At 50.2% G+C, this 27415-nt stretch overlaps 1 protein-coding gene across 2 annotated transcripts; it reads right to left on the bottom strand.

The window, feature by feature from the left end:
• Positions 1-1302: 1302 nt before the first annotated feature.
• On the bottom strand, positions 1303-27291 carry sptbn5 (spectrin, beta, non-erythrocytic 5). 2 transcript variants are annotated; one of them, XM_068339060.1, is made up of 79 exons: positions 26334-27291; positions 25311-25478; positions 24895-25011; positions 24628-24785; positions 24287-24515; positions 22866-22952; positions 22678-22785; positions 22521-22605; positions 21812-21945; positions 21455-21675; positions 21143-21281; positions 20923-21057; positions 20733-20821; positions 20484-20637; positions 20209-20412; positions 19924-20130; positions 19672-19846; positions 19320-19456; positions 18974-19183; positions 18740-18892; positions 18455-18585; positions 18118-18369; positions 17750-17825; positions 17454-17665; positions 17135-17384; positions 16927-17066; positions 16743-16842; positions 16484-16654; positions 16224-16388; positions 16062-16151; positions 15818-15954; positions 15408-15594; positions 15216-15325; positions 15032-15122; positions 14671-14787; positions 14410-14567; positions 14203-14335; positions 13964-14109; positions 13770-13884; positions 13582-13692; positions 13243-13422; positions 12965-13168; positions 12741-12890; positions 12563-12667; positions 12252-12440; positions 12029-12184; positions 11747-11938; positions 11568-11663; positions 11153-11274; positions 10973-11087; positions 10759-10872; positions 10545-10666; positions 10283-10445; positions 9954-10142; positions 9757-9834; positions 9478-9650; positions 9265-9355; positions 9046-9192; positions 8804-8941; positions 8551-8718; positions 8382-8470; positions 8129-8315; positions 7957-8025; positions 7663-7806; positions 7406-7602; positions 7130-7334; positions 6837-7016; positions 6611-6760; positions 6304-6521; positions 6032-6221; positions 5783-5959; positions 5563-5670; positions 4440-5483; positions 4288-4356; positions 3984-4067; positions 3690-3781; positions 3464-3580; positions 3191-3381; positions 1303-3104 (listed from the first exon to the last, which is right to left on the bottom strand). In XM_068339060.1, exons 1-79 carry the CDS (start codon positions 26445-26447, stop codon positions 2950-2952), a joined length of 12474 nt encoding a protein of 4157 aa, XP_068195161.1. In that variant the 5' UTR covers positions 26448-27291; the 3' UTR covers positions 1303-2949. The 2 variants fall into 2 exon arrangements, with proteins under 2 accessions (XP_068195161.1, XP_068195162.1); XM_068339061.1 differs by lacking the exons at positions 24287-24515; positions 24628-24785; positions 24895-25011; positions 25311-25478; positions 26334-27291 and adding an exon at positions 23144-23756.
• Positions 27292-27415: the final 124 nt, after the last annotated feature.

Raw genomic sequence — 27415 nt, 5'->3', positions numbered from 1 at the left:
TTGGACTTCTCCTGGTCAGAGCTGTCAGAGGTGCCCCCCATCCCGCTTCCTGGGAGGTGGGGGGGCACAAGTGGAACACCAGCCACTGGTGCACCTGAAGTCATTAGTGATGAACTTATTAAGAGTTAAAAAGCTTAAGGACGGGAGGGGGTTAGGGTTGGGGTAGCTAGGGTTAGGATTGGGGGGTTAGGGTTAGAGTTAGGGTGTTAGAGTTAGGGTGTTATATGGTTGGGGGGGTTGTCTCAAATCATCCTGGGGCTTTTAACCAATGTCCTGATAGAAAGGCTGGTCTGGGGTTAGGATTGGGGTTCTAGTACCCCTGTTCATCCGTCACAGGACTGATGAAGAGGTCGATCAGATAGGAAAATAAAAAAGTCGAATTTATTATTATTATTTTTTTACTGAAAGCAGAAAAACATTTAAAAAAACACTTAAAAATAAAACCTTTATCAATTCTGCTGCCACAGTCCTGTTTTTATTTTATATTTATTATCATTTTAATAATGCTTGTCTTGTTCAATGAATCAGTTTTAACAAACTGTTATCTTTGGTTTGGACGTCTTTTGTTGCCTAAAATTTTCACATTTCTCCAAATGAAACCAGAATATAGTAAAATATATTGTTTAGAATTAAGCTTTGAACAAATTATTCATCTAAAAACCCCAAATTCACATGAATAATACTTTACAGTTGTCGATGTTTTGTGAAAATTAAATGAAATATTTAGTTTGATGACGCCATGAATAAAACCTTTGGATTTTGAGGAGGAAAACATGCACAACCCCGTTCACAAATGTTTTATTCGGTTTTGAAACCTGAAGAAAACACACAAGGAAAAAAAAAAAACCTCAAGAAAGGATTCAGTCTGACCTCCGAAAATAAAAAAATAAACCGTGGAAACGTGCCGCGGTTCCTCCTCAGCAGATCCTCGGAGATGTCGGTGGATTGAACCGGTTATTGAACTGGTTCCACTGGTTTGAACTGCAGCAGGATTCACACAGATTAACCCGGGTCACCCGCTGGCTTCTCTCCTCTGTCGCCGTGAACTGAATGATGAAGGAGGAATGAGACGGAGGCCCCGAGGGGCCAAAACACCTCCAACAAATGTTCAAATCCCAGCGACGGTCAAACCGATGCTCCGGGTCGCAAACATCAACTCAGACACAAGAACGGTTATTTGTTCGAGTAGAAACGGGGCTTTATTTTCCGTTCAATGTGAAATAACACACATCAAATGAAAAACATGACACTTCAAACACACATTAACGGAAAAATAAATCACGTGGTCTGTTTTAGTAGGGTTTATGTTCGGTTGAAATCGTTTCGTTCTTTCGGGCCTTTTGAATCGAATCTCTTCCCAGTTCTCTGATTATAAAAGCTTTTTTTTTGTTATTTTCAGGTCTTAATTTGGCTTCTTAATAATAATCAAATACCAGATATTATAATCACACAGTTGACGCCGCAACAAGTAATCCTTACTTTCCTCGGATTAAGTAATCTGACAGCATTTTTATAAAGTTTCCAATATTTTCGTTTCAATCTTCGCCTCAAAATCCCGAAATTTGTTCCACAACTTGTGTGAAATCTCCCCTCATGTCTGTTATTTTGTTCTGCGGCCTCACTGCCTGCAGGTCGAGATTGATTTTGCATCTTTAAAACATCAATTGAGGAGAGAGAGACGAGTCGGGATTATTAAATAAAGAGCAGAAAATGCGAGCGAACCGCGGCCGGAGAGAATTTCCTGCTGACTTGCGGCGGAAAAACATGCTGGAAAACCATTAGCGGTGTTGTCGCTGCAGGGTTAATGGTTCAATCAATGCCAATCGCTGAAAATAAACTTTTGAACTGGACAATCCGCCAGCTGGAGGCCGCAGATTTAAATGGAGAGAGCCCGGAGGCGAGAGGAGGCGCATTAGTTTAACAACAGCGACACTCTGAGGCCGAAAGGGGGAACTACAACCTCTAAAACTACAGATGGTGTTTCCAAACACAAGTGTGTGAGTTTAGTTTAAATAAAAGTAGTTTACTGAGTTTTAAAAAGCCTCCATTCTGTTTCATTCAAAGCATTTACATCAATCAATCAATCAATACATTGATAGTTTGCACAGAAATCCTCTGAGAGAAAAAAGGAGCAGAAAGAAGTCACATGGAGATATTTATTCAGCACGATTCAGTCAATCAAATTCAATAATATTTCATAATTTACAACACTATAAACAGCGTGGAAGTCTTAAAGCGATCAATAAACGAAATGAGATGACTAGTTAGTGGAGTATTGATGACATCACGTGTTTATGATTCAGGAGCTGCAGTCGGTTCGTCTCAACGACTCAAATTGGCTTTAATTTTCCAGACGGGAGCGTTTGAACTCCTGACACCTCTGGAGTCTTAATCTGACTCATTATCCTAATGAATGACTGATTGATCGGAGTGAATGGAGGAGAGGATGGATCTCAAGTTGTTTGGATCGGCTGCTCATTAATAAATAAATGGATTCATTTAGCAAAAAAAAACCCAGAATCAATATGAAATCACTAAACTGAAGCATCGTTTCAGCCGGCGGAGCTGAATTAAATCAGGTAATTTGCTGTAAATCGGCGTCACTTTTCAGACATGGAGATCGTTGCTCTTCAGACGGAGACGTTAGAGCGCCGGGAAACGTTCAGGTCGCATCTGAAACCCACCCGGCGCTCCCGTTCAGGGGCTCAAAAACAAACAGAGGTTTGTCTGGATTCATTAGAGAGAGTCTGAGGCCTGAGATCAGGTGGTGAGGAAGACCCACCGGTGATGACGAAGACCCACCGGTGATGACGAAGACCCACCGGTGATGACGAAGACCCACCGGTGATGACGAAGACCCACCGGTGATGACGAAGACCCACCGGTGATGACGAAGACCCACCGGTGATGACGAAGACCGATGGGCGGAGTCAGAGGAACCAACCGTTTCTACTTCTTATTGAAAAGCTTCCTGAAGACGCTCTTCCTCGACTTCTCCTTGCTCACGCTGTCGTCTGACCCTTGGGGGGCCACAGCTGGGGGGTCCAAGTTGCCGGGTGGAGGTGGGTGAATGGAGGGGGGGTGGTTCTGAGCGCGCTCTGTGCCTGTGAATAAAAAAAACCCCAATCAGGCTAAAATATCCCCCTGAATAACGTGATGCAAGCTGCTGATGCTAACGGCGGCGTCTCACCTGCCACCTGGACCCCGCCCTCGTCGGGGTAGCGGTGTTTGTTGTAGTAGGTGTGGGGGGGCTTTGGAGGGGGCGGGCCCTCTGCTGATAACTGTCTCTCCAGGAGCTCAGGCCTCCTGTCGGTTGATTGGTTGGAATCGTCCGGGGCGTCGGCCAATCTCTCCAGACTCAGGTTGACGGACGACGCCCTCCTGCAGCAAGAGTTTAATATCTGTGTTTGTGTGTGTGTGTGTGTGTGTGTGTGTGTGTGTGTGTGTGTGTGTGTGTGTTTACCCCGAGTCGTCGGACTCGCTGCTGGCCGATTCCTCACAGTTCTGGAGCTTCTTCATCCACATCAGCTGGAGGTTCCTGCTGGAAGCTGCGAACACGTACTGACTGCCGTCCTCCAGTCTGAGGTCACATGACGCCACCCACAACAGGAAACACAACGTCAACAACAATGACAACAACAACAACAACAACAAGGGGGCATCAACGTGAGCGACGCCATGCGCCTCACATCAGTTTGAACGTGTGCTCCTTCATCCTGCTGTGAAGGTTCTCCCTGCACATGGCTCCGCCCACACTGATGGGAGGCCACCTGGGCGTTTCCTAGGAAACACGACACAAACGCTCCGGTAGTCGAACTCATGTCAGAATCCATCGATCATGTGACTCACAATGGTTGTGTAGTCCTAAAACTGAATCACGGCGAAGCTGGCTTCAAACGGCGCCGCCATGTGACATCACTACAAGATGTGGGGGCGGGGCTGTGGGCGTGTCCATTCGTGCTCCTTTTTTTTTTTTTACATACCTGTGCAGCAGCTTCTGCGTCTCTGAACAGAGTCAGAGTCCCGCCCTCCAGGACAGCCAACACCTCCTCCCAGTGCTCCACCCCCTGCAACAACAGCGGCCAATCACAATGAGACAAAACACACCTGTCAGCCAATGAGCACGGCTCATTCAGGGCTTAAGATTGTAAATATAATACCATCATTTAACCATCATTTCTGTTTGTTTGCTTGTTTGTTGATCTGTTTGTTGATCTGTTTGTTGTTTTGTTTGTTTGCTTGTTGGTTGGTTGGTTTGTTTGTTCAGCCTACCATCAGGGCTCTCACCTTGTTTCCTACTTGCTTCAGTTTGATCTCCAGGATTCCCTCCGTTCTGGTTGGTTGAGCTGCTGCTAGCTAGCATTAGCACAGGTGTGGAAGAACCAATCAGATTTGAGTTGTCATGAAGTCACAGCGTTTCATTTGCTTTGAGTTCTTACCTCCAGGGCAGCGCCGGGTTCCTCCTCAGACGGACCTTCTAACTTCTGACTGTGTGAAGGAGATGGAGGTCGTTCCGTTGTTGGGGCGTGGAGGTCAGGTGACCTGGAGTCTTCCCCTGTGATTGGTGCAGGAGGCGGGGAGTCAGGTGGACCAATGGGAGGAGCAGCAGATGGTGCTTCAGGCAGAGCGTGATCTTCAGTAATCGGTGTCCTCAGGTCTCTGCTTGCTGAAGGTGATGGTGGTGGAGATTCAGGTGGAGAAGATCTCTGAACAACCGATGGAGGTGGAGGTGCAGTGGGAGCATCGAGCGCTCTGATTGGTGGAGGTGGAGTGGATCTTTCTGTGACTGATGGAGGAGGAGGTTCAGGTGGAGAAGATCTCCAAACAGCTGGTGGAGAGTCAGGAGGAGATCTCTTTGCGACCGATGGAGGTGGAGGTGGAGGTGCAGTCGGAGCAGCCAGCGCTCTGATTGGTGGAGGTGAGTCCGGGGGGGTCCTGGGTCTTCCTGGGCGGCGACTGACCGTCTGCTCTGCGGAGATGTGAGGCTTTGGAGGGAGGGGCGGTTTGGACCGGGGGCGGTGGTCTTCGTCTGATGATGGAGAAATGGAGACCTGAGGGGATGGGTGAGGTGGAGATGAGGCGGGTGGAGGCATCTGAGGACGTTTTGGAGAGGGAGGGGGCGTCACGTCTGAGCTGCTGGTTCGACTCCTCCGGTGCCACCTGGTCAGGGTGGGGGCGGGGCTAACAGGAGGACTACTGGCTTCTTCTGTCTGCAGCTTCCTGCTGGAACTGAAGCTTCTCCTCAAGCCAAACTCAAAGGTCAAAGGTCGGGGGGACGGACTGGGGGGGTCACCAGGCTTGTCCACCAGGCTGGATCTGGAGGTCCTGCCGCTGCCGACTCGATGGATGGTTCCTCCAGAGGCGGAGCTCCACCGAGCCTTCGGATTGGACGGTTTCCTCCTCAGGGATGAAACTCTGGCTGGAGGTGTTTTCTCCTCGGGATCCAGGACGTCGTGTTGATGAAGACCGAGCCTCTTCTCCCTCTGAGAACAGAAACAAAACGGCGTTTCACCTCCACATCTCCATCCGCACCCGCTCTTCTTCGCTTGTTTTAACGTTCACCTGCGTTTTCTTCTTCTGCAGCGCCATAAAACGGTCGGTCTGGGCCTGGATCAAGGCCTCCAGGTCCTCCTGCCTTTTCAGGAGCTCCATCACGTCAGACACCGAGTCCTGGAGGAAGAGAAGATGTTTCAGGAACGTAAGCTGCTGGTCTGATCATCCTGTTTCTCTCCATCCTTTCTTAATATCACCAGAACTACCCAGAATCCCCTGAGGGACCTACCCCGTAGTCCTCAGACATCAGGGTGGCTTCGTAGGAGCTCAGCCAGCGCTCCGCCTGCTCCAGCTCCCTCAGGAGGAGAAGAATCTCCAGCTCCTCCTCGTAGAGGAGCCTCGTTTCCTCCCAAACCTTCTCGACCCGTTCCTCCAGCTCCTCCAGCTCACGGAGACGCTCTTCAACCTGGGGGGGGGGGTGATAGGAGACATCAAAGCTGTCCTGTTTCCTGTCACATGTCAGAAGACCACGCCTTACTTCCTGGGACATGAAGTTCCCTTCCTCGATTAGGTTCCCGCCCTCCTCCTTCACGGCCCGTGATTTGCCGAGCTGCCTGTCGATCTGGAGGCGGTACTCGTCATGTTTCTTCACCAGCTGCTCCAGGTCGGTTCCATCCGCCCCCAACGACTCCACCTGGACCAGGGTCAGCATCTCCCTCCACCAGGTCCTAGGACAGAAGATGGGTACGGTTCCAGGACTCTCCTCCACCTCTAAACGACACGTATAGACGCAGAACCAGGAGAACTTACACCAGTTCGGTCCAGAGGGACAAGAACCTCTGCATGTCTTCAGCCTGGCCCAGCCTGGCTCGGCTCTGGGAAGCCTTCTCCTGGATGTTGGCCCAGGAGGCCCCCAGCTCCTCCAGCTTCTGGACCACAGCGGTCCTGGACTCTGGATGCCTCCTGCTCAGAGCCCGGCCCTCTTCCCGGTTCCTGGTGACCTCATCGGAGATCAGAACCAGGTCCCTCTGATGGGAACAGACGCTTTGAAGGTCATTGAACCAAACTGGGGTTGGATTAGTTGACTTGAACTCCTTCCACTTCCTGTTTGTCGTACCTCCAGCGCCTCGTGTTGCTGCAACAGCGTCTGGATGGACTGCAGGTCCTGGTCGTCCGCCTCCAGCGCCGCCTCCTTCTCGGCCATCCAGCTCTTCAGCTCCTCCACATCGTGATGGAACTGATGGACCTCCTTGGCGGACTGCAGACTCTGGTCGACACAGGACGGACCATCACTCTCATGGGTGTCTGATGTCGGCGTGACGTGATGTTTAGCTGTGTCGTACCTTTTCTCTGGTCCTGATGCTGGCCTCCAGCTCGTCCCACAGCCTCCTGAGGTTCTCCTCCCTCCTCCGGACCTGACCGTCCTCCTGCAGGGCGGCGCCGAGCTGCTGCACCGAACTCAGTCGGCTCCTACCCAGAAGAGATATCTCCGACACCACAACTTCTAACTTCTTCTGGAGGACCTGCAAAGGTGGAACATTCGGGGAACGAGAAGATTTGAAGTTGGGGGGTTCTGGGCTGTTTATACCTAAGTTTATATCCTGGTGCTGGACCTGGATTAGAGGTAGGGACTAACCTCTACATCCTCCAGGTCTTGCCCGCAATCTTTGGACTCGACGACAGCCTTCTTGGAGGTCAGCCATGTTTGTAGTTCTTTAGCTTCTCTCTCGTAGGTGTAGAGGCGGAGCTGGTCGTCCAGGGCGACGCGACGAGCGCAGGAGAGTTGGAGGAGACTCTCAAAGCGTTCCAGGACACCTGGGAGGGACTCGGCGACCAGGTGGCTGAGACACAGACCAGAAGACTTTAGGATCGGGTCGGAGTCGACCTCCTGACCCTTCAGGTGTTCCGTTACCTGTTGGGATGTCCACAGCGCTGCAGCGAGGCTCCCGTCTCCTGCAGCTTCTCCACGCTGGTCTTCTTGCCCTCCAGCTCCACGTCCACAGAGTCCAGCCTCCTCAGGAGCGCCTCCGTCGCCTCCTCGCTCCTCCCACAATCCCGTGACTCTAAAGCCCGGAGGTGTTCCTCCAACCACAGCTCCAGCTCAGACACCTGGAACAAACGCACCTTACGAACCGCTCACACGGGCTCAGACAACCAGGACGGACTCACCTCTGTGAGGAAGGTGAAGATGTTCAGAGCCTCCTGCAGCAGCTTCCTCTTCCTCTCTGCTTCCACCATGGCTTCCTGGTGGAGACTGTTCATCTCCTCCAGACGCTCCTGGATGTCGTGAGCTGCAAAGTGTCGACCTTTGACCTGCAGGGATCGCCACAACCTGACTGTTAACGTCTTATCCAACATATTTAGGAACAGGTGAACCTCAGCTAACGTCGCTAATCGGTTCCAGGAGACGCGACGTCAGCCGAGGTTTACCTGTATGTAAACCAGAATGTGTGAGTCTCCCACCAGGCTATGCCCCGCCTCCTGAACTGCCTGGACCAATGGGGTACGGTTGGAGATCTCCTGCATCACAGCCTGAACAACAAATCGATAAAATAAACTTTTTTTTGATCGAGGAACAGAACTTATTCCCCCCTCACGGTAGTTTCAGGTCTGTTTTTTTTTCTGAACTCCGTACCTGATGCTTGTGCAGCAGCTGCTGGGCGCCGCTCTGGGAGCTGCCCCAGTCTGCAGCGGCGATGAAGGGCATCCTGTCGCTCAGCCAGCCCACCTCCTCCTCCAGGTCCCGGTAGAACTGGAACAGAACCTGCCAGGCCTCCAGGATGTCCCGGCGGCTCTGCAGGGGCTCCGACAGACTGTTGTACCTGAGTCACAGCATCGAGGGTCAGGATCCATCCGGTCTGACGTTACCTGATACCGACCGTCCTCACCTGTCGATGGTGTGAGCCACTCGGGTCTGGATCTCCTCAGCCAGGAAGTTTCCTTGAGAGTGGAAGCTCTTTGCCGTTTCCACCAAACTCTGTTGAATTAACAGACGTCAGATATCAAACCATCATTTTTAAGGTGGATTAAAAAATAAAATCCAACTTCCTTCCAGACCTGGATTCGATCCCTGTGTCCGTCCACCTCCTCCTCCAGGCCCTGGAGGGCCTTCAGGAGCCTGTTGACGGACGGCAGGTCGCCTCCACAGTCCCCATTGGCCAGCTCTCTCTCCACGGCCTCGATGCTCTGCTCCATGTCGTCCAGGGAGCGTTGGAACTGCAGCGCCTGGACAGGAAGAGCCGTTTAACCCCTCCAGGAATCCTTCATGTTGCTTAAGGTCATGTGACTTTAATAACCACAGTAAATGAACCTGGTAGGCTTCCTGCAGCCGGGTTTTCTTCTCCTTGCTGTTGCGGATCAGAGCGTCCCAGCTGTCCGTCACCTCTCTGAGTCGAGGTCGAACTTTGACCTCAGCCGGACGGGAATCAGCGAGCAGCTTCTCTCCTTCCTGTGCAGTGACATCACCGCTCATAACTTACTTCCTGTCAATGGAAGCCCTGCCTCTACTTTTACACACTGTCTAAATAAAGATAACACACACACACACTCCACCTGGGTGAGCGCATCCACCCGGTAACGGTTGGCGAGGATCTCGGCTTCGAAGCTCTGATGTTTCAGCACTTTGGCCTGAAGGTTGGTGGGTTCCCTCCAGGTCTCGTCCAACGCCACGGCGTTACGCTCGTTCAGCCACACACACACCTGGAAGACACACACGTTTAACACACACACATAAAAATACACACACACACACTTACACAACCAGTTAAGAACCTGGTAGCAGCCGGACACGAACTGCTGCAGCTGCAGAGATCGATCCAGATCTTTGCGACGGGACCGGGTCCGATTCTGAAGCTGACTCCACCTAAACAGAGGAAAGAGATCGAACAGGAAGGAAAACTTTAGTTTAAAAGTTTATAAAATCACAACTTTGGAACCTTTTCCACCCCGGGATCGACTCCTGAGGGTGTCGGTGGTTCTGGTTACCTGGCAGCGAGCGCTCGGCTCTTGGTTCTGATGCTGTCGGAGTCATAGTGCTTCTGTTGGATCATCGTCTGGGCCAGTTTCTCCACCTCCTCCAGCTGCTCCACCTGAGCCTCCAGACTCTCCTCGAACTGAACCTGCTTCTTCTGCATGGTCTCCACCTCCATCACAGAGCTCTGGACCAGCGCAAGACCAGAACCAATGTTGAAATTATACCTTTAAATACCCCAAAACGGGTGAGTTTGACATGTTTGGTACAAAATACAGGCAGTTGGGTCTTACCCCCGGGTCCTGATTGGACAGGAAGGCCTCCTTATTGCTGAGCCAGCTCTCACACTGCTCTACGCGGCCCATAAAGACCTGTGTGAACACATAATCAGCACAATTAATGCAAAAATAGTCATTAGAAGTGATCAATCCAACATCGTTGACCGTTTTAGCTCCTCTGTCCATCATACGTAGGAAAAACCTGGGATCACCTGTAGGGTTCTGGCCTGCTCCAGCGTCGTGCTCCGGTTCTTCCAGGCCAGGTCCAGTCCAGTTTTAGCCTCCTCCAGCTGACTGAGGGCCTTATGGATCTCCACATTCGACCTGTGACCCGACCGGATCAGACCCAACCCGAAGTCCCGGACAGAGTCGATGCGCTCGGCTCGGGCGTCGATCTCCGTCTGGACAAACAACACGGATGAGTCAGAGCGGTTCACGTTTTACGTGTGACCGACTTTTAAATGTAAATAAACAGAAATTAATAAGTGAATAATGTTAAAGAACATAAGATGGCTTCAATGCATCAAGACACGACTCGTACCTTCCAGTCTTGATGCTCAACGATGAGGCGATCGGCTTCATCTCTGGTCTTAGGAAGACCTTTCTCTGTCATCTCACTGCTTTGCTTCAGACTCCACTCCAGCAGGAGGCGCTGGTTGGCTTTGAAAAGCTGCATCTGGTGCGCCTCCTGCAGCTTCTCCTTCCTAAACAAGCAGCGTCTGACCTGAGTCCATCTCATAGTCTTTAGGTCCAGTCAAACAACTGGATGCTTATCTTCAACTAGTCATGAAAAACATCTTCACCTCAGTTTCACCTCCTTGTCCAGAGACTTCAGAGTCATCTGAACCTCTTTCTGCTTGTCTTTCACGTTGCTGCTCATAACCGATCGAGCCTTAAGGTGATCTGAGACCTCCTTCTCCAGCTCCTAAGTAGACGATGAAGGAAGAGTGGTAGATCTACACCAGATGTACACCAACATCCTTGTCTGGAGACTATTCAACAAGTCCTCCAACTCACCTTTGACCTCTCCTGGATGACCCAGACCTCTCTCTCTGTCTCCTCGTTGCGTCTGATCAGGTTCTCCACGCTGTCCACGTCGAACCCACAGTCCTGACCCTGCAGCAGCAGCATCTACCGACACACGGGAGTGACCATGACAACTTCCTCCTGTACCCGTAGGTGTGTTTCAGCCAGAGGCATCACATTCGCTCTACGGTAGGAGGAGACTCACCTTCTCGTAGGCTCGGTCTCTCACCTCCTCCAGCTCCCTGATGAGGGCATGGACAACCAAAGCCCCCTCCAGCTTCTTCTTGTATTTGTTCAGATCTCCATGAAACTTACTCCACCTGGTAGACATTGGTTTAAGGTGAGGAAAACACCCCGTGGAGGTAAGTAGAACCGTAACCGTTACCTGTCGTTGAGTTGCTGCCTCCTCTTTCTGACGGTGGCCAGTTCCTCAACGCTTTGTCTCTTCTCCAGTTTGGACGCCAGTCTGTTGATGGCTGTGATGTGAGCGTCATCTACGGTCGCGTCCTACAGATTGAACATACCTTGAACATACCTTTATAACATGACTAGACCTTAAGCTGAAGACTATAGGATCTAGAAAGTGTTGGCGTTCAAGAGGACGGTACTATCAGGAAAGAGTGGTCGTCTTGGGATTGACGGAGTTCCGTCCATCTGACTCAGGGTTTTGTCCACTGGTGAAGTTAGAAACCCACCAGTGGACCCGGAGCAAAGAAGCCTGGACTAACTTTCGATGGTTGGACGGACTGGAATCAAACTTGTGAGTCTTAAAAACGGGACAAACATCAGCGGTTCCTCACCCCGCCTCCAGTCCCCCTGAACTCGCCGAGTTTCTTCAGCAGCTGGAGTCCGTGTTCGTAATCCTTCCCGACATCGCCGACGTTCACCATCACCTCCTGCAGCACAAACCGAATGGTGACATCACACACAGGAAACACATCTCAGCTTCACATCCCGCCCATCCGTCTGCCCGTCACACCTTGTGTCGTATCCACGTCTCCACTTCTTCAACTTTCTGCAGGAACTCCAGGAAGTCTCGGTTGTCTTCCAGAGCTTTCCCTCGGGTCGCCATGGCCTTCTTCAGCTCCCCCCAGTGGAGCTCCAGGGTGGCTGCACTCCTCTTCACCTCCTTGGACCTTGGGTGGTGAAGGGAGACCAGCTTCTCTCCAGTCTTGGGTTGAAGAGAAGAGATAAACAAGTCCATGATGTTTCAGAGGTCTTGTCTCCTTACATCTCCATCAGTTCCATCAGTTCTTCTTACCAGCAGCACGGAGCTGATGATCTCTCCGTGAGCCAGGATCTCAGCTTCAAACACCTGATGTTTCTGGAGAAGCTTCATCTTGGCCTGCAGGTCCCTGAGGTCGGTTCTACCGTCCTCTGCCATTTTCTGCATCCGTTCAGACACCCACTCCTCTGCCTAAGAGACCACCGTTTAGAACCAACCTTCTGGACCTGCAGCAATGTTCACTCACAGAAGTGATTACCTCTTGGACATCCCTGTTGAAGATGCAGAGCATCCTGGACATCTCCAGCTCCTCCCTGCGTCTGGCCGACATCTCTTTGATCCGATCGCGTCGTTGGAGGAGCGTCTTCAGTTTGCTTCGGACGTTTCCGCTCTTTTCTCGACTCAGCTGCGTCTTCAGATGCTCCGCTAACTCCCTTAACAAGGAGAGCTGCGCCAGACGGAGAGAGGGGGCGGGGTTTATGAGAACGCCGCAACGCCTCACCTCAAGGTAGACGCTCATAATGACATCATCTCTTTATGAAGGTATAAAAACTAAAACGCAGAGCAGACCTTGTCCTCCTGTGAATTGAGAAGCTTCTCGAAGGCTTCATGGCGTTTGATTAAACCTTCCGTCTCGTCCACCGTATTTCCCAGAGTGCTGTTCTGCAACAGGATCTGTGGACGTTTGACCTCTGATCAGATGCTGAATTTCACGTTCCTCATTCAACAAACCCAATGGAGGTCGTACCTCCTGCGAGCTGGAGGTTTTGTCCACGCTGCTGACATCTCTGTAGAACACCTGCTCCAGGTGGACGCCCTCCAACCAGCTCTGCTTCTTCTTCCACTGCTCCTCCAGTTTGCGCCGCTTGGCCTTCAGAGCTTCCAGCTTCTCCAGCACCTGGAAGAACACCACCACCCGGTTCTAGACCTCAGACGCCAGACGTCACGCGTTGGAAGTTCACTTCCTCTCACCTCCTTCCTGTTTGCTCCGTCCTGCGCCTGCACCTCCTCCCCCATGTCCAGAACCTGCTGGTAGGTTTCCTGTCTGGCCTCCATCTCAGCCCACAGCTGCTGATGCTGGGCCAGATGGAAGTCAGCGGTCCCCAAGTCGCTGATGCTCTCTTCGGCAACCATCGCGCCAATCAGCTGGCTGCACCACAGGAAGTAATCCTGCGCCTGGAGAGCAACAAAGACCCACTGGTGAGATCTGAGAAACGCGATTGGTCGTTTAGGAATCGATCAGTCCTCACCATATTGAGGAACAGGTATCTGTGATGTGTGAGTTTAAGCTCCTCCCCTCTCTGCTCTGCCTGGCAACGAAGCCCCTCCCACCGCTCCACCAGTTCCTGCTGCACCTCCTCAAGGCGGGGCTTCAAATGAGGGACGCAGCCGTCCATGATGGAGTCGACGGCGTCCAGCTGCTCCTGCAACTGTGGTGGATAAAAAATTATTACCTAAATTATCCAGAAGATGTTTGTGTGACAAAAATCACATGATAAACCCTCAGATTTATCTGAATGACCTTCACCTGGACGAGATTCACCAGTAAAACGTTCCAACATTAACTTTTTCCCCCGTGTTTTCCTGACCTGCTGCTCCATGGCGGCGAGTTCGTTGAGCAGAGCTTCATGTTTCCTCAACTGCGATATCAGTCCTCGCAAATCCTTCGCCACGTCATCGGGAATACTTTTCTGTTTCTCCTACGGAGATGGACGGAGGATGTAAATTCATTTCCCATCTGTGGACAGAAGATCTGCAGGAATGACCGTCGCCTCACCTGGATGAGCGTCAGCGCGTCGCTCAGGTCTCGGTAAAAGCGGTGACACTCCTCGGCTTTCTGCAGCTGATCCTGACGCTCTCTGGCCACGCCGTTTAAATCCTCCCAAAATGCACTGCAAAAAGTTGTCCAACTGAAAGTTCTTCATGCTCCTGTAGGGTAACTAACTAACCCTACGACGGTCTCTGGCGTACCTGAGCTCCTGCAGGACCTCTCTGATTGCAGAACTCTTTGGATGTTTGCCTCCGATCAGTCGAGCCGCCAGGTCACTGCAGCTCTGGAGTCCCTCCTCTCCGACCTCCAGCTGCTTCAGGAAACCTTCAAACTTCCCACGAAGCAGCTGAAACATCCGACACACACACACAAACGTTTCTTTATACCTACGGAGACATCTTCTTGGTAGTTCATCTCTGTGTAATCCTGAAGATATCACCTGAACATGTTGGTAGTCGTTGCCCAGATCCTGAGACTCAGCCGTCTGCCTCTGCCGGTTCATCCAGTCCTCCAACTCCGTCGCTTCCTGTATGAACTCATGGAGCTGGAGGACTTCCTTTAACCTCTGACCCCTGATAGACGAACACACAGACAGTTGGAAAACGTATTTACGACTCCAGAGCAGCAGTAGTATGGACGTCTTTACCGGAGAGCAGCTCGGTGCTGCAGCTGCTGCTCCAGGCTGCTGAGGCGACCATAAGGCCTGCTGAGCTCCTCCAGGTTCCACTTCTGCACCGCTTTCTCCACTTGGACCCCCAAGTCCTCCACCTCCATCTGAAGCACCTCCAGCTGGCCTTCCACCACCTATGAGAAGGAAATCATCTATATTCAAGCAGGTTCAACTGATGCACAGACGCAGTAGGAGTTCCACAGGGCGCGATCCCGGGTCCTCTTTGGTCTTCCTGACCTGGTGTTTGGTTATAAGACTCTGGGTGGCCAGCTGGTCTTTTCCGTAATCGTCAGTGTTCACCAGACCGAGTGTCTCCGTCAGCCTGGACTCCAGTTCTGAACAGTCCAACAGCAGCTGGAGACAGAGAGGAATCAGTCCAGGTTCTACTGGTACCAGAGAACCACATCAGTCTGTGAGGGACCTGGAGCGCGTCTACACAAGGTAAAATAACCAACGTCATACTCACACAGACCGGTACCAATTGACCCATGGACCGGTACCAGTCCTCGACTCGGGTCATTGGAATCACTGTTGTACATCTACTGAGTCTCTTCAAATCTGATCTATTTCAAATAATAATTGAATCTCTGTCCCTCACCTGTTCTCTGGTGATAGCTTTGCTCAGGTGAGCTGCTCTGTTATTGCAGGCCTCTTCTAGCTCCTCCCACTCCACATTCAGGTGGTCGCACCTGCAGAAAAAGAAACAGAAAACAGTCCATACGCTGCCTTCCTCATCATCATCATCATCATCACATGCAAATGACAAACAGAAGCAGGTATACCTTTGAAGCACGTCCTCTCCTTCTGATTTGAAGGAATTTGCCAGGCTCCGCCCCTTCCCAAGGACGTGCTTCAGGTGTTTTCGATGGGCGTTCACTTCAGCCTGCAGCTCCTAGATGAAAACACACACATATTATCATATTGAACAGCAGAGGTGTCCGTTATCATCAGTGACGACCGAGTCCAGCCGGTACCTTGTGCTTCTGCATCAGGCTGGTGGCTCCAGCCAGAGACTTGTCGTATCCCGTAGATCCAGAGGCGGGGAGATGTTCCGAGATCCAGCTGAGCTCCAGGTCCACATCGTGGTAAAAACCAAACAGGAGCACAGACGCCTCCAGGTGGGCTCTCCGCCGATCCAGGGGCTCCTGGAGAGACTTGAACCTACAGTAGAAAAAACGTCAGAAGAACTTTGAGAACTTCAAGAAAGACTGTTAGCAAGGGCAAAGTTTCCTTGATTATAGGATGTGAAAACCATTTCCCTCTGGATCAGAATCTGACCAGTGAGAAGTTGTGAAGATCTTTGGACCATTTGTGCACCTCACCCGTCTCGCCCTGCAGCTAGCATACCTAAAAACACTATGGACAGTGACGCGAGTCGACTCACAGACTCAGGTAGGTGTCCGTCTCCTGGAGGAGCCTCTGCGAGTCGAAATGATTGGAGGCAAGGCGTTTGGCCCTGCTGACAATTGAGTTGATCTTCTCTGCCAGCTCCTTGGCCTCCTGCTCCACCTGCTGGTGCTCCTGTGAAGAGACCTGACAGCTAAGGGCCACCAGCAGGCTCCACGTCCACGCTAAGTACTGCTTGTGCTCTTATCTGTATTGTATTCTTCAAGAGTTGGTGACCTTACCTTCAGAAGCTGCCGACTGGAGCGGAGGTCGTGACCTTTGGGTGCATTGGTCAGCATCCATTGGATGGCTTCAATCTTGACCTTGGCATCCTGAGGAAGGACGATTGATTGGGTTTCAGTGTCATGTGACGTTCACCCTCAGATGTGTTTGGTCCATCTTACCCGCAGCAGCTCCATCAGCTGCTCCTGCTGTCCCGCCTGCCTCAGCTTGTCTCCTCGGTCGGCCATCTTGTCCTGAAGCCTCCTCCATTGGCTGCTGAGCTGGGCGGACTTCCTCCTGATGTCCTGACTGTTGCGATGGTCCTCAGCCAGCATCTCCTGGCCCAGCTGACCAAATTTACACAGGTAGAGTAGACGACCGGTGAAGTCCAGCAGTTGGAGATCAATCATTGGTCATTGGGAACCGGTGAGCAGCGGTTTACCTCAACCAGTCCGTCCAACCAGACTTGGTTAGCCTTCATCTCGCTTTCAGCAGCTTCGTGTCTCTTCAGCTTTAGGAGGATGTTGGTGGGGTCGCGGTACGACTCGTCCTCTGCGATCTTCAACTTCTCCTCCATCCAGAGAAGGAGTTCATCTGAATCTCTCTGGAACTCCTGCAAGACAAAGCATTAGGACACATTAAGAGGAAGGAAGAGGAAGAGGACAGAGACAGGGATGAAGAAGAAGAAGAGGACGAAGCACCTGATATTTCTTTGAGGCCAGCAGCAAAGTCCTCCTTTGACAGCTGCTCTCTTTCAACTTCCTGTTGGCCTCTTGGATGCTCCTGCTCCTCCCGTTGATGCTTCACGTGACATTGAGACCAAACTAACATGAAAACCGGTACGACGTTAATATATTTCTGATAAGTGAGAATAAATTGTCGTACTACTTAGCGGCGTAGTGTTTTTGCTTGACGAGCTCCTGACTGCGATGCACAAAATGATCGACTCTCTGGTCCAAAGCTCTCAGGAGTCCTTCCAGCTCCTCCTGTCGGCCCAGCAGACTGTGGACGCTGTCCACCGAGTCCTGCACCAGGAGCTTTGGTCATTGCTGATCCCGGCCCAAATACGTAAGCAGATCAGAATTCTACTCACCCCAACATCTTTGACCTTCAGTCGGGCTTCATGTCCAGACAGCGCCGCCTCGATCCGGTCTCCTTCCTGGTTCAGCCTCTGGAGCTCCAACCCCTGCTCCAAATGCTCCTTCCTGCTGCTCCACAACTTGTCAAGCTTGGACCAATCAGTGCTGAGATTGTCCAGGGTTCTTTGGATGTCAACACCCCCTGTCCCTCTGCTAGATGAGCTCTTTTGAAGAGACTTGCCCAAGCTCTCCATCTCCTTCAATCTGGGAACAAACAAAAGCCGTGAACTCATCCTGAGACCTTCTGCATCGCTCTAGCATGAACCCACCTACCTTCTCCTTTGCTCCTCCATCTCTAGATGGAGATCCTGATGTTCTTCCAGCAGGGCCACAGCTGAGGCTACGTCAGTCGCCGCCTCCTCTTGCAGGAGGCGCTCCTGAACTGAACCGGTCCAGCGCTGCATCTCTTTGACCTGCTGCTGGAAGTTCTGCAGCCTGCGGGCCTCCTCTAGGTGGCGCTGTCTGTCAGCTGCCTGATGTTTTAACTGCTCCAAAAGAGGATGAACAACCAGAACCATTGCTACAACATGCTTAGAATCTAGTTCTAAGACCTGAATCTGAACTCAGACCTGATTTAGCAGAGCTTCCAGACCCCGAACCTCCTCGGAGATGGCCGCACTCTCTGCTGGACTGCAGTCCTTCTTCCTGTAAACCAGGAAATGACATCACAGACAATAAGACAGAGAATAGGACAATATTCTATTGATCCATTCTTGTTTAATATCCTAATGTGTTCTTAACTCACTGGCTACCAAAGACATCTACTGAAGTCCACCGAAGGAGATCAATCCGTACAAAGTTCTGGCAGCCAGTGAGTTAAAAGTCTTGAAAATTTCTCAACAGTTAACTTTTAATGTGACCAAGAAGGTTGTTTTTTTTCAAATAACTGATAAAACTGTTGAACCACTAGTATTTTTCTTTAATGAGACCGCCGTACATCTTGGCGACACTCTTCAGGTAGGCGATCCTGCCCTCCAAGGACTGGATATCCTTGAGGACCTGGACCTGGTTCTCCTCCTCGGTCCGGAGGGTGAAGGAGCTGCAGCCCACGTCTACCACGTCCAGCCTGGACAGCTGACCCTGCAGCTGACCTTTAGCCTCCTCGCAGCTCTGCAGGAAGGACTGAACGTCCGCCATGCTCAGCAGTTCCTGACCTTTCTCGTCCTTCAGCTGCTGGATCCGATCCCACCTGCCGACAGCAGACACAGGAGACCGGATTTAACCACTTCCTGTTTGGTTCATGTCAGGGAATCAAAGATAAAGTGAGTTTGCACCTCTTAGAAACCGTCCTCTGTCTGGCCTCTATTTCTCGCTGCTTACTGTGTCGGCCTTTCGCCATCTCCTTTGCCATTTTGATGATGTCATCCAGCTGGCCATGCCCACTCGCCAGCTCGGTCAGGAAGTTCTGGAAGAGAAAGAAGGGAAATTGAGTTTTACGTGGCTTTAATTTTCAGTACTGCGGGTGTCTTTGGGTACCTGAGTTTGTTGAGTTAAATTTTTTAATTTCAATTAAATTAAATTAAATTAATTTAAATTAGTTTGTTGAGTTAAATGTTTACCGCGTATTTGGCCTGAACCACGCCCAGGTTGTCTGCGTCTGTCCTGAAGGTCTTCAGGATGTTCTCCTTGTCCTCCATCCACGACTCAAACTCCTGGCAGCTGTTGCAGAAGCGATGAAGACGCAGAACCTCCTCCAGACTCCTCGTCTTGGACTAAAAAACAAAACATTCTTTTCATAGAAGCTCTTTTAAATATGCTGTGTGAAAGTGCATTTCCCACAATGCCCCTGTCACCTTAACCAGGTTGTTGAGGGCGGTGTAGTCCTGGTCCAGGCTGGCCTGTGTGTTCTCCACAGTGTCTCTCTGGTACTGTGGATCCGGGGGCCACGTTGTTTGGATCTCGGTCGTGCTGCGGCGCATTGAGCGGCTCCGCCTCGGACGATTGATTTTCCTGTTTGGGCTTTCTGCTACACGATTGGTGGAGGCAGAGCTGGGGGGAGGAGCCTGAAGACAGTAAGGAAGAAAAACGAAAGGTGAGTTTTTGATGGTTACGAAATGATTGTGCGTCCAATTGATCAGAAGTGACTCATTGATTTAAAGATGATTATTATTTTCAAAGGTTATTGATCACTGATCGTACGGTGACTGGCAGCAGGTTCAGGTATGTTTTCGGGATGAGCTGCTGGTTTCCTCGGCTGTCTCTGGCCAGGACCTGGTCTCCGTCCGACTCGGTGCTGATGATGGTTACGATCTCGCTGCGATCCCACGGAAACCGACCTGAACATCAAATCGATTCAAATTACATCACAAAAACTTTTCACAAAGTTTTTTTTTTTTTTTTTTTTAATTTTATTTGCCTGATTTTTATTTACCTGCAGGCAAAAAATGAAATATCAAATCCAACTCATAACATCTTCAACACGAGATGTCTAAGCAGGGGTTACAACTGTTTTAACTCAATTTGACATTTCCCATCATGCACTGCTGTGTACCTCTGCTGTATCTGAAGCGGACCTTGGCTTTGCTTTCTTCGCCTTGAGAGGCAGAGCTCCAGGAGCCACTCCCACCACTGGTACCAGTTTTCAGCGATGACACCCCTCCTGGCCCCTCCTCCTCGTCTCCAGAGGACTCACTGTATTGGACCATCTTACTCTGCTGAGGCTCCGCCTACACGGTTTGAGCGATGACATCATGATGACGTGTCCACGTCGCACACGGAGCACGAACGTCATTCCCCTGCTCACCGTCAGAGACGTCAGCTGCGCGGCACTTCTCGCCTGCTCCGAAAGCCTCCGTATCTCCGATGAGTAAGCCGCCATCTCTTTCTCCAATCGCAGGTGGCGCTGCAGCAACGCCGCCGTGCTGGACTCGTCCCTGCCGTGATCCTGGCTGTTCAGGAGCGGCTTCCTGTCGTCCAACCAGGAATTAGCCTCCGCCGCGTCTGCAAAGTACTGAGGAGAGCGTTTACTCGTGGTTTGTGGGACACGGAGGAACATCGAGGCGTCTGATTGGATGGTGACATCATCTACCTGTTTGATGGCGGCGGCGGCCTGCAGTCGGTTGCGGTGTCCGATCACGTCGTCGGTCAGGTGACTCCACTGTTTCTTCAAGGTGCGGATCCACTTCTGGATGGAGCGCTGGTTGGACTGACCCTGTTTGGACACGAGGTCCTGACCTCGAGTCAGAACTGCCTTGAACAGAGACTCCTGGGCCTGGAGCTCCGCCTCCAGAACCTGACAGGATGTAGATGACATCAATCAATTAAATCAATACAGATATCAACGGGGGGGCGTGTTGTGCCCACCTTGTGCTTGCTTTGGGTCAGCTGGATGTGGTTGAGGTCTCGTCCCAGCGCCGCCGTCTGCAGCCTCAGCCATCGCTCGTAGATCCAGGCCTCCAGCTCCTCACAGTCGTAGAAGAACTCAAACAACCTCAGCTGGGCCTCCAACTGTCTCCTCCTGGAGAGGAAGAGGAGGAGGAGGAGGAAGCATTAACATCTCTGCTTCAGACAAAGTTCAATCAGCTTCTCCAAAATGAAAGCAGAAAGGAAAACCTGTTGCTGCTGAGGGTCACCAGGGATTTGTACTGGAGGTCTAGAGCTCTCACTCTGCTCTGGATCTGCTGACCGTCTCTCACCTTCACCTGAGACCAAAGACGGAGAAAGGTGAGAAGACGACCACAGCCAGGTTTTATGGAACACACAGATTTTATTAAAAGCTCATCAAATAATAATAACGGAGTGCCTTCAGAGCTCTGCTGCTGATGACGGTGATGGTGTCACCATGAGCTGAAATCTGAGCCTCCAGTAGATCCTGCTTCTGAAGGAGCGACTCCACCTCCGTCAGCTGTTTGCCCAGTTCAGAGGAGCCGGCCTGGGACTGGAGACGGACACGGAGGGGGAGTGGGGAGACCCTCAGAACGACTTAATTTAACTTATAACTTGAAGTTTTGGTGTAAACTCACCTGCAGTTCTTTCAATTCCTGGCAGACGAGATCGACGTCTCGCAGGACGCTTAAATTTTCAACTACACTTCCCAGCAGCCCCCTCTGCTCTTGGAGCTGCTGCAGCAGGTCCTTCCATCGCCGATTAATGTTCTCCTCCCTTTCAAGAAAATTTTTTATTATTTTAAAGCGATTAAAACAGCGGCTGCAGCGTGTTGTCCTCAAGAGGAACTTCGCCTCTATGCTGATGACATATTTATTTTCATGTCTCATCTTCATCACCCAGACTTCACAGAAACAACAACTCAGTCCCTCCAACTCTTCTTCTCTCACCTCCTGGTGATCTGATCTTTGCTGTGGTAGTTTCCACGCTCGATGGTCTTAGACATGTCTCTCAGAGCGGCGAAGCGCGGCTCCCTGGCGAGAGCGTCGGTAGCCAGGGCCTCCAGGCGCCGGCCGGTCGCCTGGGCATCCTCCAGGGTGGAGGGAATTCGGGCGTCCTGCTTACGGATCAAACGCAGCGTGTCCTCCAGGTACCCCTCCCTCAGAGTGGCCTAAGAAACAAGATAACTGTAGGTCGAATCTGAGTACTTTCAGATGTTTCACGAGCAACTACTGTCGGACCACCTTCTAGAATTCCTCTGTTATTTATGATGCACACAAAGTGGACACAAAGAGATCTTTTGGTACCTTCCTTCCAAAGTTCTGGGCCAGCTGCTCCAGGTTCTCCAGGCGGAGCAGGGCTTCCAGTAAAGCTCGCTCTCGCTCGTTTTCAGCTCTCTCCAGCAAAACCCAACTCTTCTCTATGTCGCTCAGGGTTTTACCTTCACACAGAAAACAATTATATCTATCTATACAGGCAAACCTCGGTTTCCGACCACAATTCGTTCCTGAAGGCTGTTCGAATAGCGATTTGTTCGAATTCCAAATACATTTTTCCCATTACAAATAATGTAAATGGTCTTAATCCGTTCCGAGACGCTAGAAAACCACCTTTTTTTTCAACATGATATGTTATTTCATAATGTCATTGATATATCAAATTGTATAGTAATGAAACAGATCAAAGTAATGTAAAAGAAAGAAGCAAACGAAAAGAAAAAGAAAGACAGAAAAACAAAACATGGAGGTAATCAGGTTAGCCTAAGGTACGAGTTACCGTCGTCTTTTAGACAGAAGTTTACGGTACCATAACTCGTACCAGAGGCAATGGAACGCAGATTAAGTTAAAACAGTAAACTAAAATAAAAAGCACATTTCTCTCTACTTTTCTCACCTTTTTTTTTGGTCAAATTCTGATTTGTTCGATGTCTAAAGTGTTCGAAAACCAAGGTTTGCTTGTACGCACTCCCACTCATGGGAGAGCATATCTGTTGGTGTGTGTGTGTGTGTTAAATACCCTCTGGAGGATTGTAAGCCCATTGGTTGTTGGCTGCCATCTGAGTCTTCAGACTGAACAGGTGAGCTTCAATTGCCCCACGTTCCTATAAGCAGACAGATGGGGTTGATTTTCATTGGATAGACAAGGAGATGAAGTAGTGGAGGTTCTGTCGTACCTGATATTTGGGAGGTTTCTCCACAGTTCTGTAGTTTTTAAAAGCCATCATCAGTTTCTGCATCTCCCTCAAAGAGTTTGGAAACTGTCTGTCGTTCAGCTGCACCACCTTCAACCAGACGGTAACCAGTCAGTCACGGCACAGCTGTCTTTAATCTGTTCCGTCATGGAATTATCTAATATTTTTACCTTGGTTTTGATCCAGTAAAGCAGATCTGAGACCAGCCTCTCGTACTGGACCTTCATGCGGTCCAGCTCCATCAGCATCCCGACTATCTGAGGACATTTTGGGGAAAAATGGAGCAGTTGGTTGTGTTTCGTTATCCCACAGGGACAAACATGACAATCGTAGCGACACCGCGATCGAGCCTTGAGTGACCTCGTGACTGAGTTATCATCTCACTAAGGAGTCTCCTAGAAGGTTGCTAGGCAACAGGGCCAGGATGAAACAGAGATGGAGAACCAACCTTTCGGGACCTGGCAGAAGATTCTCTCCTGTGCAGCCTCTTCCCCCATTGGCTACTGAGACTTCCTCCAATCAACATACGGCTAACTGTACCGACACGCCCACAGCTAAAATATACCCTAAATTAAACTCAGAAGGCTCACATGTTTAAAATGCAGGACAGCAGCTACAGCTAGAAAGTCGTCTGGATTTGAAAAAAACGCATTCCAGCTGATAAAGATGATCAGTAATAATAAAACCGTTCAATGACTTATAGCTGGTTTGCATCATGAAGCTCTGGAATGTCAGGTAAATATTTTATTTCTGATTTTCACCCCTGCAGGGAATCACATCCTGTTTCAAGAGTTCCATCACTTTACAGACGAAACGTCGACTTAAATAAATCTATACCGTGTTTCCCTGAAATCCACCATTAAATCTCTGATAATTCAGTTCCCCTTGAGCCCAATCGGACCCCACTTTCACTCTGACCCTTCATCCTGTCCCGCCTCCTCGCCCGTTTCTCAGATCAGGAGCCAACAGCAGGTAAAGTTTGTCTTCATGTGTGCAGGATGTGGATCAGTTGCTCTGTGTGATCTGATCTAATTGGTTTAGCATCAGCAGCCCCGCCCACAGCCCACTGTGGATAGAAATAGGATAGAAAGGCTGCAGGAACATGAACCTTCACTACTAATCCCATAAACCTAAATAAAAAAGCATCTAATGATGACATTATTTTGAATCTTATTTGTGTGTCGTGAACTTTTACAGCAGCTCTTTCTAATCCGGTGCTTCGTTTAGTCGTTCAAACGCTCTGAAGGGTTCTGTGTGTTGTGGCTCTACCAGCAGACGACTTCCTGTCGGGCCTGGATCTAATCTGACGGTAATCCAGGTTGACAGGAGTCGGAAGCAGTTTGTGAAGTGGAGCCAGTCACTGAGTGGGAGGGATTCACCATTGTTTCCGCGGTTACCTGGTGAATGAGTTCCAATCAGGAGTGGAGCTGCTGCAGTTTCTCCAGCGGCCAGCAGGGGGTGGAGGAGTTCGATTTAGACTCATCAAGTGCTCCTACCTGTCCTACCTCAGTACATGTGAGCATACCCTACATTATAAATGGGACGTATGTGTCCCAGCGGGTCGGTGCTGCCCCCTGGTGGTGGTTCACACCTTAGTGAGTCTCTTCTGGATGGTCTGGCCCTGCTTCATTCTGGAGAAGTAGTGGTAGTACAGGGACACGTAGGTCATGATGGACTTCTCATCGGGGTGGGGGACCACCATGTCTTCCACCTCCAGCAGCTGCATGATCCCAAACTCCCGCTCCGCCAGGGAAAAGGCGTGTTCAAGGTTACGCCGGGGGTCGTCGCCACGGAGATGGCGGTAGTCGAAAAGGTCAGGTCTGGGAAGAGGATAGGGGATGGAGGATGGATGGATGGATAGATTGATGTGTGTGTGTCTGTGTGTGTGTGTGTGTGTGTGTGTGTGTGTGTGTGTGTGTGTGTGTGTGTTACCTGTGTGCATGGATGAGGGCGTTGAAGGCCAATCCGCTCCTCCAGCTGGACGAGAAGTCTTGCACATCGACGCCATGGTAACCTGATGTTTTCCTCTGACACCAGATCAGCAGCGCCTCCTTCGCCGAGCGATGAGCCACACTGGCTCCGCCCCCTGCCTGATGAAAGAAGTGAAAATAAAGTAAAGGTAAGAAAAATAGAGGATGGGATGTGATGGAAGATGAGAGGAAGATGAGGGCCTTGATACTCATACTCCAGCTTCATTACCTCCTCCAGGTTGATTGGTCCAATCTGGAACCTGAGGATGATGATCCACAACAGACCCAGGATTAGGGTCCGGTCCCCATCGACCACATTCTCTGGACCAATCAGATCAACTCGAATCTGACAAGAGAGACACCGATTGGCTCATTTTATTTTCTATACTACGACAACAACAAAAACAACAACAACGACTGTTTTAGATCAGATCAACTCAAACAACATCAGCTGCAATGCATCGTTATCAACACCAGGGGGAGCCAAAGTCCAGCTGCTGAATAAAACAGTATGAGGGAAAGTTCTCTCTGTGTGTGTGTGTGTGTGTGTGTGTGTGTGTGTGTGTGTGTGTGTGTGTGTGTGTGTGTGTGTGTGTGTGTGTCGTGGGGGTATGACAACTTTTACGGCCGTGAGTTATGTGTTACTTTGCTTTTCAGGAAGTTGATGGCGATGCTGTTGTTCTCCAGGAAGTGAACCCTCAGCTTCCGGCGGCTGGGCGGGGGCAGCGTTCCCCCGGAGATGAGCTCCAGAAGACGAACCAGAGTCACTCCCGTTTTCAGCTCAGTGTAAACGTCAGTCAGCTCCACCCTCTCCTGCAGGACGGAGGAGGACGGACAGGTGACCTTTTGACCCCTGCAACTTGTCTTAAATTAAAAACAGGACTTTAAATCTGTATTTTCGTCATATTTTATTTTTATATCATAAATCTGCTTAAATCAGTGATTTGAATCGTGTGATTCGTCCATGCGAGGCGTCACGTCTCCGTCCAGCGGGGGTTCAGGACATCCCGGTTATCTACAGGTCAGAGCAGCTCATTCCCATCAGTACGGGGGCCCCCGGCCCCGTCGGCCCCACCCAGACTCACAAGTGTTTGTTCTAAATGTGGATTTGCGTCAGAACCTCTCTGGGACCATAAATCCACCACGTCTTCCTCTACATGTCACTCCGTTTTTTTGTAGAAGAAAAACACCCAATGGATGGATTGTTCTCGAGACGATTGATGATCCATTTTTTAATCTAAATTTTAAATTGGAATTTGTTGAATTAAACAGACGCATCGAATGTTCTGCATTTCCTCCTCCTCGCCACCAGTCGGTGCAAATCCCAGAGGAATTCTGGGAATGTTTGGCGGCAGAAGGCCTCAGGGTTCAACCGGTTCAACGGTGATCAGAGAAAACACATGAAATCAAACCCAGCTCTACAAGAACCGAGCTTTTATTCTGAAAGGACGCAGCAGATTTACTGACCCAGATAGATTAGAGATAATAAAAGACCTTTAATACTTTAATAATTACACCTCCCATCATCAAATTGGCCAATATTTCATTACCTTTGAGGTAAATTAAACCTCAAAACCAACAAAGTGGATTCTGGTACTGGTTCTCTCACAGGAAGTCTCATAAAAATTCATAGTTTTATTTTTCAATCCTCTGAACTTCCTGTCTCACCCCGTTCTTGGCGAAGACGCTGTTCATCCACTTGGTGAAGGTTTTCTTCTGGACCGCCATCCTCTGCTCCTGCAGCTCTTTGACACGCCCCGCCCCATCCTCTCCACCCTCCATCCTGATTGGCTGGAAGAACAGGCTTGAATTTACAAATCCAGTAAGAATTTAAAAATTAAATCTAAACAATCTAAATTCATCTTAACCAAAACTTCATCCTCTGGGGAGGCGGAGCCTGTGACGACGCATCACACGTGGACGAACGTGTCCTGTCACGTGATTGGTCAGCAGGTTGGACGTGATTTGGGTTGTTTTATGCTGACAGGTGCGGCAACGCCTTCAATATGACACGGCTGTAAAAATTCCTCAGCTATCAGTGTGTGTGTGTGTGTGTGTGTGTGTGTGTGTCATATCTTGAGTTCTTCACTTTTACATCATTTTACTTCAACTCAATTGAACTCCAGAGGATTAATTTCAGCTAAATTTTTCCCCACATTCATGATCACTAGTTCATAATCCATCAAGTTTTACATATTTTTATTTAAACGTCGCCCATCCAGTCAGAGTTTTATGTTTTAACAGGATTACGTAACGATTCATGGAGAAGCTTTTGGGAACTGCTTTGGGCGTTTCCCTGATTCTGATCCTGGTCCAGAAGCAACTGGTTCTGGTGACATTCACTCATCCTGTCAACAGGAAATAAAGACGTCTCGTCTCCACGACTGAAATAACCCAAGTTGATAAATCCAGGATCGCAAAACTCTAAATTAAACCTCCGAACAACAACAGGAAAACAAGTTCTGAAGGAGGTCTTACCTTCACGTCTCGTCTTCAGGTCCAACGTCGATGGAATCGTCCTCTGTCTGCACAGGATGTGTGTGTGTGAGTGTGTGTGTGTGTGTGACCTCTGCACCTGCCGTCAGGTGAAGCGAGTCGCTCATGCAGTAAATCAGATGGCTTCAAAGTTCAGGTTCAAACCGCGGTTGGATGAACTTGGTTTGTTTTCACCGTCAGGAAGCCGACAACCGACCGATCAGCAGGTAATGGGGCCGATGGAGACGCACCTGTGTGCACCTGTTTGGATCGGA

The sequence above is a fragment of the Antennarius striatus genome, chromosome 17, assembly GCF_040054535.1.
Source record: "Antennarius striatus isolate MH-2024 chromosome 17, ASM4005453v1, whole genome shotgun sequence".
In the NCBI taxonomy this organism is placed as follows: Eukaryota; Metazoa; Chordata; class Actinopteri; order Lophiiformes; family Antennariidae; genus Antennarius; species Antennarius striatus.
Note: the sequence above shows the minus strand (reverse complement) of the source record. Positions and strands in the feature narration are given on the sequence as shown.